Genomic DNA, 13444 nt, shown 5'->3' on the forward strand with positions numbered 1-13444 from the left:
ACTTTTTTTGTTTGTTTTAGTTTTTTTGCTATACTTCACTATTCTCTATTACTTCTGGAAACTAATTTCCTTTTTGCTATATCACTATTCATTTCTTGGGCGCATAACTCATATTTGATAATTGTCTCTGCTTTATCGTTATTTTCATGGCAAGTGATTGTCTGAGCTTCAATCTATGCCCCCCCTGCCCTTGCCAAACTATCACAAAACAAACACTTGTCTAGCTACAACAACTATCAACGGTTTCCTCCACTCTCTATCTGTGCCTAAATCTAAACGCAAATTCCATGAACAAAGTTTTTTTTTCTCAAACTGCCCGCCTGTGGAACTCTGGAAAGCAGGCCAGCAGAACAGTCTTCAAGTCCAATGTAAACAAGTTCTTTTTGAGCCCCCCCCATCCACTAAATAATCCATTTCTACCCCATTTCCATCGCTAAATATTGATATGCTATTGTCTCAGTGACTACTTTGCACTCATTAAATCTTATACTCGAATGGCCTTCAGGCCTTGATAAGTGGTGACTTTACATGACTCATTATCATTTAAAACAAATGTTGACATTTAATTGAATGATTAAAATTTGGATAAAATTGAGTCTCGTTTTTAATTTTAAAGTCCAGTACGAAAGAAATCTGTCGCATCAAAGTTACCATCTTATTAATAGGAACTATAAAGAGGAGTAACCTTCAATACTACCACGACAAACCTTTAACAATTATAAACTTTTACAAACACTGATTGCCATGGCTGATAGCACCCTTTCTGAGAGCCCAACATTTAAACTCTTCAGTCTAACATTCACAGACAACAGGAATTGGCAGTATTGTGACAAGGATAGAGCACCTTTGGGATAAACTTTATGAAAATCTTCTGCATTTTCAGTTCCTCGCAAATAATTGTGTACAATTCCTACATTGACATCAAACTGTGCACTTGTTGTCTCTACAGACGCACGACGGTCCTTATCTATGAAATTCTTTATTTGGCCAATCAATTCTGGTGTTCTACCTTCTTTACTCTTCTCACGCTTATCATCATCCTTCACAGACTCTCTGCCTTCCTTGAATATCTTATGCCACTCAAAATCTGATGTGTGATTCATGCAAGATGGTCCAAAAGCAGTCTGAAGCATTCCATACGTTTCTATGGCATTTTTTCCACATTTAAAACAGAATTTTATTGCATATCCTTGTTCTAAAGTGTCCTCACGTCCAGATTGCATTTTTTGAAATTCATCAGCTCTGAGACAATCAGGCTTTAGTAGGGTGTATTCCAATTCCTGCTGTAGCTGTTCATTTGGACCTGAGATCATAAAAATTAGTCAGTCATCCCATAGTAATAATATACTAAAATTTTCAAGAGTCTACAACAATTTCAAATGCTTGTACAAAAAAAGTCTGGAAACTTATTGAAGACACCTCATACATGAGATAAGAAGAAACAATTGAAAGATAATTGTTTATTAATTATTTGAGAAACAAAAACATAATTTCTCAGCGACAATTTCTTCATTATTTGTGTGACTGTTATACTCTACAATCTGTATTTGTCATGGGTACACTTGTCATTCCATGGCTTCTCCTTACCTGAACAGCAAAAAGACAGAAACCCTCTCATTTTTACGCAACAGATATGTTTTTGAATCATCGAGATGACAATTGATTATTCATATTATTTGAATCCTTTGGACTGTCATCATCTGAATGTTATTTTCACGACATTTCTGCCAATGATGCCTCCAACCTTTTTCACGTGTTGCTTGTTGCAATATTTTTGCAGTATAATGGCGTATGATCCCGCACAGTCGGGAGATTCTATTTATAAACGATGCTGCTAGGAACTGACGAATCGAATTAATTCACGTTCTGCTACCAACCAATCAGAAACCAGAATTGCTCCATAAATATTATGTTTTTTTTTTCGTCTGAGCATGGGAAGAATCTTTTGCTCTGTGGATTCCAACTCGAGAACTGTCTACTGCAAACCAGTCAACTCCCAGGACTTGTGTAGAATAACGAACCATCGGAAACTGTTCTGAAACTAAACATGGCTTACACTTCTTCTAAACTTTGGAATCTTTTTTTTTGTTGAACTCGGGGATCTGCACAGAATTTCGAACCAACCCCTTCATTCTAATCCATGGGCATAGCATGCTCTCGTTCCACCAGCAATGACTGAGTAGGAGTTCTAACTGCAGGCGACGCTAAAAAAATACGATTGCATATTGCTTAGGGCTTCTACCCAGTCATGATTAACAAAGCGAAAGCATGCTTCCCCCATGAATTAAAGAAAGGGTTCCGTTGGAAATTCCGGGCAGATTTCTGAGTTTGACAGAAAGACTCCAGGGTTTGATAAGATACAACTGAAGAAGGTCTGAGGTTATATTGATTGAAACATGAAAATAACACTCGAGATGAAAACGGTTTTCTGAAGAATCCAAGTGATACTAGTTACAATTATGTTAAACATATTTTTGCAAATGTCAAATTGAAATTGTTTGGGTTTTCACATCGTATGCAATTTATTATTCTGTTTTTCTGTCGACTCATGCACAACAAACAAACAAAATCCTACAAAGTTTTTTTTTTTTTTTTTTAACAAAAGAGTCACCACTTATCAAAGCCCAGAGGCCACTCGAGGATAAGGGTTAATGAGCGTACAGTAGTCAATGGAATAATATCGTAGTAATCGTTCGTAGGGGAAACTTAAGGGGTCGGCTCATCAATTATACAAGAAAATCATCAAACTTGTTTACATTGGACTTGGAGACGGCCATATTGTAGTCAGCTGGAAAGCAAGAAAATGGAAGAGAGTTCCACAGACGGGCAGTTCTAAGAAAGAAGCTTTGTTCATGGAATCTACGTTAAGGTTTAGGCATAGATAAAGAATGAAGAAAATTATTGATAGTGGTTTCAGATAGATGAGTGTTTTTCATAAAAATTTGGTGAGAGGGGAACATAGATTGGAGCTCAGATGAGCATTTGCCATGAAAATAACGTACTGTGTAAAATGCTTAATGAAATTCTGTTTAAATCTTTCGAGTTAATTTTTTTTTTTTTGTACAATTTTGAAACGTCGTCAGTTATTTCTGTAAAATTGTCCGTAATTATCATGCTACACTTGTTTTTGCATGTGTATTTTTTGTTGTTTCACTTGTACAAGAAAATCACAGACAATTTCTAGATATAGAGTGTTTTTTGTCACATCGTCCTGCATGTTAACAGCTGGTTAATTTTTAACACCTGTTTAGTTTCTGTATGCTAACTAACATTTAACCTGAAGAGAACGGTTAACAAAAACGCGTTTAAGGTCATATTGTTTTTCTTGTCCTTTTTGTTTATATTTATCTTTTGTGTTGCGTCCAACCGGCACTCCAGCATTTTTTACTGCAGATGAACAATATACACTTAATGTTTGTTTTTTTACATATTTAATGTTATTTACTTGTATACTAGTACGCCCATCAACAATGAAAAAATTACTGTTTGTGTGCATATATATGATAATTGCAACGTCTTGTCAGACGAGTGCCACTCCCTCAGACACTTAAAGTCCATGAGCCCAAAAATGACTTCCATCGCCACAGGACCATTTTAATAGACAAATGCCTGAGGGAGTATCTATACACAGCTGTTGTACAAAGCTAAGACTCTGTAACATCATCTAAGTCTCTCTCTCTCAGTTCAAAATGTTGAGATCCAGCAACAAGCAAGAGCAAGATAGCCAGCAACAAGTTAAACTGCAGACCAGCTTAATGCGGGTACTGGTCTCCCACTTTATGGTTTTTAAATCAGAGATTTGCTTCTTCTAGAAAGGTTGCCTTCACCATGGCTTACGGGAGCCCTCTCCACCCCAACACCCACATACATACACACAAACACACACGGTGCTAGTTGGCTGTTGATCCCGAAAAAGGGTTCATTCGCCCTTTGGAAGGTCTTGTTTTTAATCCTTCAGGGAGACTAGCCACCCTCATAACCAAACAAGTCTGGTGGGGGAACCAGTTTAGTTGCCGGTGATCCGACCATGAGGCAGGTAGTACAGGGTTACATGGTACTAGTAGCATATGACTATATATATATATATATATATATATATATATATATATATATATATATATATAGTAGTCAGTTGGAAAGCAGGGAAATAGAACTGCACGCCTATGGAAATCTCTTCTAAGAAGGAAGCTCTGTTCTAGGCACAAATAAAGAATGGAGAAAATTATTGATAGTGGTTTCAGCTAGAGAAAAGAAGGGGTGAACCTAAGGTCAATTATACCTTTGTCCTGAAAGTGCCTGCCCATTGGCTGATTAGGATGGGCGTGGTTGAAACTAGGAAGCTGATTGGCTAACTAAAAAATTCAACAGACTGTGTATATAAAAACGTGAGGTAACCACAACTCTTTGCATAAGCCTGACGATTTCTCACGAGAATCAAACGCGGAATATTCTGAGTAGCTTAATTGCCATATATATTTTTATAACTTGACTACAAATATATATATATATATATATATATATATATATATATATATATATATTTGTAGTCATCGACATACAGTCCTGTTTCGTTGTATCCCAACTCATCAGTGCCGCTAGACTAGCACCTCTCCCAAGCAGAGGATTGAACCTAGAACCATCGCGTTGACAGTCAGCAGTTCTACTGATCGACCCATGATAAGTGATATATATATATATCACTTAACATACAGATTTCTATGAGAATCAATAATTAATTTTAATTTTTGTTAAATGGTTGAAATGTTTTGGAGAAATTTTTGGAAGTATTATGTCATTACAATTTTTTCCCCACATTTGAATTAATTGAGGCTCTTAGTGCGTGTTTGTAATTTGTGCATCCATTAAGTTTTGTTTCTCTGCGTTGTCGTGCAAAACTCAAGTCTGTAATAGAAGCCATTTTATGTTGTCCATTTGTATGATGTTTGTTACTATGTAAAGCTGTGCAGAATTGATTTGTGCAAACAATGCAGCATTCAACTAAGCATCGAAAAACAAGCAGAAACAATTTTCTATAAAACTAGCAGGGGCGGGGGGGGGGTCTTTGCCCGGGTGTAAAATACGCTTAAATATGATATTTTAATCTGTTCAGATTCTGAATATATTATTATAGAATCGTGATTTCAAAAGTAAAAAAAAAAAAAAAACTATCTGGGTGCCATTAGTTAGAATCGAAACCGAAACTATAACATTCAAAGCTGGTGACGTTACCACTGTACCAACGTGACATGCATATGAGTTAATTAAAAATAAACTAAGATGAACGTACAAAATGTATAACGATGTTTTCAATTTTGACCACTTTTTAACCCCCTTAAAAACTATTTTAAACAGCTAAAGACCCATAAAAGAATGGTCAGTAAAAAAATCCAATCATTTGAGGCGCCTAGCGCCGCTCTGCGACTTTTAGTTTCGGAGGAGATGAAGTTTGAAAATATGGAGACAGACAGACAGACATTTAGCCTTTTATATATTAGATTTAGTTCATTGAATATGAATATTTACATTCAGTTTTATCTTAGAGGTTGTTTAGTGAAATTTATTTTGGGGGCATGATAAAAATGAAAAAAAAAATGACTGCCCCATACAGGGATTGAACTCGCAGCCTTCCAATACATTTACATTTTGTTAATATTATCAGAAATCAAGAACACCGGTATGAATATCATTTTTGCAGCACAAAATGATATTACAACATATTATATTTTATGGACATATGTTTTAGCGGCAGTTCATCTGTTGGTGATATTTTTTATAGGGCTAACAAAACTTTTTTTTTTTTAATCATATAGTCATCACTTATTAACGCTTGGAGGCCACTCAAGGATAAGGGTTAATGGGTACCGTAAGGGTTGGTGATAATGGAAATTGGATAAGTTAATTTATTTTAGAGAGTGGTTCATCAAGAACCTGTTCGTGTTGGACTATGTTATAGTCAGCTAGGAAGCAGCTCTGTGGTATTGTGTTCCACAGTCAAGTAGTTCTAGGAAAGAAACTTTGCTTATGGAATTTTTTCTTAGTCACTTGTCTGTGCCTAAAACTAAGAAAAATTGCTGATGGTAGTTAGAGGTAGGTTAGGGTTAGGGTTAGAGGTAGGTGGATGTTTGCTGCGAGTGTCTTCAAATCAACCTTTAGGTTTTTTTATTTTTATTTTGATGCATATAAGAGTGTAGACAATACTGTCTTGGGTTAAAACAAATGTGTTAGGTTTCCTAAGCTTGGTAAACATGAAATTACTCTCAAAACGAGTAATGACAATTTATCAATTTAACTCAAAGACTCCGCCTTTAAACTCTGATGATAGCCTCGAGGCTGCTTTGGAACTAACCACATTGTCTCTCAATTTATGCCTCAAAGGATCTAGTGATCTTGGTCTTTCATGTTGTAGCTGAATGTGTTTGTGTTCCACTATGCCTTATATAAGAAAATCAATAGAGTTGGAGTCGGGCAAGCTAGGAAGCCAGATATCAAGTGAAGTTTGATTCACATAGTTTTTAACAGCTAAGCCTGAATGAATATCACTTTTATGATTGATTTATTTTATTTTTTTCTCTTGGAGGTTGGCGATTTAACTCTCAGTGTGAGTGACCAAAAAATACAATTGCGAGTTACTTAGTTTGGATAGTATCTATCCAGTCATGTCTGACAGAACGAGAGCATGCTACCCCCTGAAGTAAATAAAGGTTTCTGTTCGAAATTCTGTCTAGATTCCCGGGTTTGACAAAATATACCTGAAGAAGCTCGGAGGTTACATCGACCGAAACATTGTGAAAATAACACTCAAGATGAGAACAGTAGTCCGAAGAATCCAAATAATATCAATATACTAGCGAGGGGTACCCGGCATTGCCCGGGTGTTTGTAGGTGTGTGTGAAAAAAAAAACGGGTGCCCGTGAAAAAAAAAATCCTTGACGACGCGCAGTTGGAAAATAGTAAAGTGTGAAAAAAAACAAAACAGGTGCACGTTTTTGGTTGACGTGACGGCGATAGGTATTCAGCAGTTAGCATTTTGTGCGGGACAGTTTTTAATGAGGTCAATGAATCGGTTTGTTTGTTTTTAAAAACCCGCTCCCTCGTCTCGAAATGAAAGCTGACCAAACGTTACTTAGCTCTCTAATCACAGGCCCAGAGCCAGTGATCTCTAGAGTCGAGTTTCGCTTTTTGTTTATACCGAAAACCGAATGTAACGCGTGCCGATGCGGGAAATGTCGAATAATTAACGCTTGAAAGTCATTAAAATTAAATAGACAGGCGAGCTCCGTGGTTAAGTGTGAGATATTACAATTTATAGATGATATAAAAAGTTTTAAGACGTTGTGAAGCGAGCGAGCGCTTCTCTGAAAGAAGCCTTTTGTGGACATCAAGGAAAAGCGTACATACATACATACATTTTCGCTTTTATATATATATATATATATATATATATATATATATATATATATAGATAGATAGAAGATAAAACATATTTTAATTATACTTAAATGTATCATTTAAAACAAAAAGTATTTAACAAATTTTGAGTTAAAGCTTACAATTTTTTATTTTATTTTTTTTTTTATTGTTTTTGCCAGTAAAAATTCTCAAAATGGCTGGTGATTTGATTAATTTTGGTAAACGAAACAAAGATTTTTTTTTTTTCTATTTTGGAACTGTAGGAAAGATATCCACCTGAAAATCAGCAGACTTTTCCAATTGAACATTTAGTGTCATCATCATCTAGTGTTTCCGCAGGAGAATTGCAGATTCATCGACACAATTCATTTAATGGTGGAAATGTACAGCGGAATTTTTCCTTATCGGTGAGACACGTTTTGGTATTTTCTATATATATATATATATTTTTTTTTTATTAATATTTGGATATTATTCACAATATCAAGATGTCATCCATGGGATCAAAAGAAACTGTTGTACGTATGATAGGAAACCATGTCCATTGGTAAACACAAATATTTATTCACTATGTAATTATTAGGGCTATGACAACAGCATATTCTTTTCATTGTTTTGACTCTGGAGTGTGTATCCGACACAGACACAGTTAATCAACCGAGAACCACATCACTCTATATAAAAGCATATAAAGATATACATGGATACACACTCGAGAGTCAAAACAATGAAAATAATACACTGTTGTCCTAGCCCTAGTAATTATATAAAGATACAAAGAAGTTTACATCTAAAGGCTTTCTACCCAAATAACTGAATTGAAAAAGGGTTGATATGCCCTTATATCTGTATATTTTGTTGAAGTTTTATGTCAAAACTTTTATGGCATGTCAATCATCATTAGGTAATTTTATGCAAAAACTGTACGTAGATTCATCCAAAAATACGAGGTGCCTTCAATAAGTTTCCAGACTTTTTGTACGGATATTTCAAATTGTCGTAGACTCTTGAAAATTCGGGATGTTATTGCTATACATCTTATGAGGTGACTGACCAATGTTGATGATTGCATGGTTCAAATGAACAGCTGCAGCAGGAATTGGAATACACCCTACTGAAGCCTGATTTTCTCACAGCTGGTGAATTTCAAAAATGCAATCTGGACGTGAGGACACTTTAGAAGAATGATATGCAATAAAATTCTGTTTTAAACTTGGAAAAAAAATGCCACAGAAACGTATGGAATGCTTCAGACTGCTTTTGGACCATCTTGCATGATTCGAGCATCAGTTTTGTGTAGCATAAGAGATTCAAAGAAGGCAGAGAGTCTATGAGAGATGATGGGAGGTGTGATAGGAGTAAGGAAGTCAGAACACCAGAGTTGATTGGCCAAATACAGAATTTCATGGATTAGGACTGCCGTGTGTCTAAAGAGAACAATAATTGCACAGTTTGATGTCAGTGTGGGAACTGTGCACACAATTATTCGCGAGGAACTGAAAATGTGAAAGGTTTGCACAAATGCACCAGTCCACAGCTCAATTTTTGTCACAGATTATTTGACCAAGATGCGCATCAAGACAGTTCCTCACCCTCCCTATTGTCCAGACCTTGCTCCCTATGACTTCTGGTTATTCCCTAAGCTCAAGGAAACCTTAGAGGCTGTGATTATGAGATAATTGAGATGAAAGAGGCTGTGATGAGGGTCATTGGCACACTCACACAAGAGGACTTCCATGGAGTTTTCCAGAAGTTGTTGAGACAGTACAAGTGCATTGCAACCGGAGGAGATTACTTTGATGGGGACTAGTGTTTCATGTGTATACTGTCAATAAAATTACCCATACGAAAAAAAAAAGTCTGGAAACTTATTGAGGGCGCCTTGTACATTCTGTAAATGATTTCTGTTTATCGCATAAATAGAACCTTGACCGATACTGCTACCCCAATCCAGGAACAGTGATGGTAATTTTTGATTTTTTTTTTGTTTTACTTCTTCGCTATGGTAGTGAAATTTGAAAATTGAAATATTGAATTTCAAGTGAAATCAATAGTTTCTACTTGATTGTCATGTCACAGTAATGAACATATCCAAAAATTATGAAAAATGATAAGGTCGAAAAATAATTAATGAAAATAGTTTTTGAAGACAATTAGTGAAACAATTTTGGCCCAAGACCTCCTTTTTCTTATGATTCAGACTCTGGTTTCTTTTTTTTTTTTTTTTTGAAAACTCAATTTTCGCTGATTGTCTTAGAAAATTAATTATTAATGAAAACAGTTTTCAACCTTATCGTTTTTCGTAATTTTTGGATATGTTCATAACTGTGACGTGGCAATTAAATAAATACCATTGGTTTTACTTGAAATTCAATTTTGCAATTTTCGAATTTTGTTATAACGAAGAAGAACCTTTTTTTTCTTCTTTTTTCAAATTTTGTTTCTCTTCCTAATTTGGAAATGAATTTACAGATAAAAAAAAAATTCTTCAGATGTTATCAATGAATGTATTTTTTGTGTGATAATTTTGGAAGTTTGGCCGAATTTTTAATTTTGCTTGATTTCAGATGACTGAAACTATTTTTGTATTTAAAAAAAAAAAACAACAAAAAAACATTCTACAAACATTTTCTGATTGAGGTTTTAGGTGCAATGCTCTCTTTCATAAAAGGAAGATCAATGAGCAGGGATTTCATCACCCACCAAAAAGTGATGACACACTTTCTATTTATAGTTTGTTTCATGCTACAAAATGGTGTCTTTGTTCTTTAGTGAGATAAGCTTTTCTAATCAGAAATGAACATCTAAAAAAAATTCTCACAGAAAACAGTGTTGTTCCATCCATTTCTGTATCCTTGTAAGTGCATGTAAATATTTATTTTTATAATGTGTAGGTGTGTAGGAATTTGTTTCCTATGAACTCCAAAACATCCGGGCCGATTTTTTTAAATTTATTTTTTTAAATTTTAAATTTCATACAAATGTACTTTATATTTCTGGGAGTGTTTTTAGATAGGTTTTGTATTGGCAGGTCTCTGATAAGTATCGAAAATAAAAAAGAATCCGATTAAATTAGGAACAGTCCGATTTTGAATAAAGTTAACATTCCTATACAGCCTAACATCGCAAGTGCATTTTAGAAGTTTTATCACCTCACAAGCAGAAGAGCCCAGCATATAAAATCAACAGTAGGTTCTTAAGAGCACATTTGAAATGAATGTTTCTGTTTAAAGCACAACTGAACCATGATACTTGACTTTTGCATTTTAAACTTTAATCCAAATCAATATAGAAAAATAATTTCATAAAAATCAACAGTAGGTTCTCTACAGTGCAATATAGACTACAATGTGTTGTGGCCTAAGTCACTGTGGAGAGGCATATGAAGCTTCTTTCCCATACATCGTGGTGAGTTTCTGGCTAGAGCAAGCAATCATTTGATTTGATTAAAAAATAAGCAATTTTCACTGATAACGATGACAATTATTACAAGTGTAGAAAATTTGTTAATCCTTATTTAATACCGGGCAATGTCGAGTCTCTTTGCTAGTTTTTTGTTGTGTGTGTATGTGTGTGTAACATAGTTGAAAAAACCCTGTTAAATTGCTCAATAATAGGTTCTGTAAGAGTTGATATAAATTATAGTGTTGAGATGATTAATCGGAATCAGTAATCAAAAAAATTGGAACTTTTGGAGGTATCGGAATCAGTATCGGAATCGGAAAAATTTGTGCCTATTTTTCGATGCCAACAACGATTCTTTTAATTGGCATTTTTATTTGATTTTCTTTAAAGAAAAATATTCTACCACTAATAGTAATAGTAAAATGGTGAATATCTATTGATTTTAAATGATTAGTAAAACTAAAATCGATAGATCATCCCCCACAAGTTTATACTTATGTTTGACAAAATATCTGCACATTTAACATGTTTTTATGGTAATTATGAAAAATAACAACTTTATAGTTAAATATGTAAAGATTTATAAAGAATTAGAATCGGTAATTGTATCGGAATCAGTAATTATATCGGAATTAGGAATTTTATACGGAATCAGTAATTGTATCGGAATTTGAAAAAAATATTGGAATCGTCCCATCCCTAATAAATTATTTTATTGAAATATTATGCATTACAGTGCTAGTTGGAAATATCTGGCTTTCATCAGTCTGGTCATTTTGCAATGACTAGATGGATTTTATCCTAAACCCAGAAATATTTGTGGGCGGTCTTGATATTAATGATTTGCATTTGCTGAATCTTTCTTTTGTGACCTGCCGGGTTTTATCTTGAATCCACGATGACCAGAATTATTAAACCAAAGTATTCTCAACAGATACTATAATGTATATTTTAATATATATATTAAAATATACATGTATGAAAGAAAGAAAAAATGGTCTGAATTCAGAGTCAGAGAATGACAAAAGGTAAATAAACTTATACTTCATGTAAGTGAAAGCTATATAAATTTCATGCTCACTTGAATATCGTTGCGGTTGATGGTGGCTCTGTGGTTATGTTCTTTGCAAATGGAGACAGGGATGGCTTCATTGGGGTTTGAATCCCACGACCAGTGGCAATCGTAATTTCCTGCACTGATGATTCTGGAAAAATGAAACACTAATGTCTGTAGGCATTAAAAATGATTATCTAATATATAAAAAGCAATGTGTCTGTCTGTCTGTCTCCATATTTTCAAACTCTATCTACTCCGAAACTAAAAGTCACAGAGCGGCGCTAAGGGCCTCAAATGATTGGATTTTTTTTACAGGCCATTCTTTTATGGATCTTTGGCTGGTTAAAATAATTTTTAATGGGTCAAAAAGTGGTCAAAATTGAAAAAAATCGTTACACATTTTGTACATTCATCTTAGTTTATTTGTAATCGATTTATATGCGTGCCACATTGGTACAGTGGTAACGTCACCAGCTTTGAATGCTACAGTTTTGCTTTTGGTTTCGATTCTAGCTGATGGCACCCACATAGTTTCTTTTTTTTTATTTTTGAAATCACGACTCTATAATAATATATACAAAATCTGGACAAATTAAAATTATCTGGCGGTATTTAAGCGTATTTTACACCCAAGCAAGCACTGGAAATAAAAAGAATTTAAAACTACTTAAAAATGCCAAAAAATGATGCAGATATGTTGCAAAGTAAATCTTATTGGTTATGGTAGCATTTATTTGTTGATTTTTTACCACTTTTTCGAATTGCTGTGGATTGTAAAGCAAACTCCAAATTTTGTTTGGAAAACTTGAATTTGTCTGGAGAAGGCATTGAAAAACTTTGAAAAGCCTTGAAAATGGACATTGAAAATCTGTATGAACCCTGTAAATAATATCAGCTATTGGAGATTATCACTCTCCTGCTTGTGTTGATAGCACAGTGGATAGAAGCACGGACTGTCAACAAAACAAATCGTGTTTCAGTCTCTCTTTGTAGTACTTGTTTGTCTAGCAACGCTGAAGAGCTGTGATACATCAAAATAGTCTGTATGGATAGCATTAATATTTATATGCATACTAGCATTGGCATTGTCCAGTCGTAAAATACGTTTAAATATAATAATGTAATTTATGCAAATTTCATATTTATCATTGTAGAGCCAATTCTCTATTTATTATTATATTGTACCTAATATATAGTAATGCTCCCCCCTCCTCGGCATAACTCGGTCGTAAAATATACTTAAATATATTTTAATTCATACAAATTTTATATTTATTATTAGAGCCAACACTCCATTACTATAATATTGGGCACAATATAATAATCAATGATTTCAAAAATTAAAGACAAAATATGACTTGGGTGGCATCAGCTCAAGTCAAAATCAAAACATTTAGCATTCCAGCCTTAGTCACCATCTAAAATTTTAACATGACGTCATTCCTAAGAAACTTTTCGAACATAACAACTATTTATATACTAAAAGTTTGAATTAATAAATTCAGACTTTTAGTATATAAATAGTTGTTATGTTTGATATTAACTAATTTCTCATTCTCAAAATTGGAAATA

The 13444-nt window shown here is 34.2% G+C and overlaps 1 protein-coding gene across 14 annotated transcripts in view; it reads left to right on the top strand.

The window, feature by feature from the left end:
• The window catches only part of LOC145296892 (focal adhesion kinase 1-like), an 890147-nt gene that overhangs the window by 852785 nt on the left and 23918 nt on the right, over positions 1 to 13444 (top strand). For all 14 annotated transcript variants that reach the window (XR_013870066.1, XM_080143040.1, XM_080143043.1 and 11 more), the window contains one exon: positions 7674 to 7817. Coding sequence is in view for 13 of the 14 variants with exons in the window: in XM_080143040.1 (XP_079999166.1) it covers positions 7674 to 7817 (144 nt within the window). In the remaining variant the exon portion in view is untranslated. The remainder of the gene's footprint in view (positions 1 to 7673; positions 7818 to 13444) is intronic.

This window comes from Euprymna scolopes, chromosome 17 (assembly GCF_053919585.1).
Source record: "Euprymna scolopes isolate OS-2025 chromosome 17, ASM5391958v1, whole genome shotgun sequence".
NCBI classification, from domain to species: Eukaryota; Metazoa; Mollusca; class Cephalopoda; order Sepiida; family Sepiolidae; genus Euprymna; species Euprymna scolopes.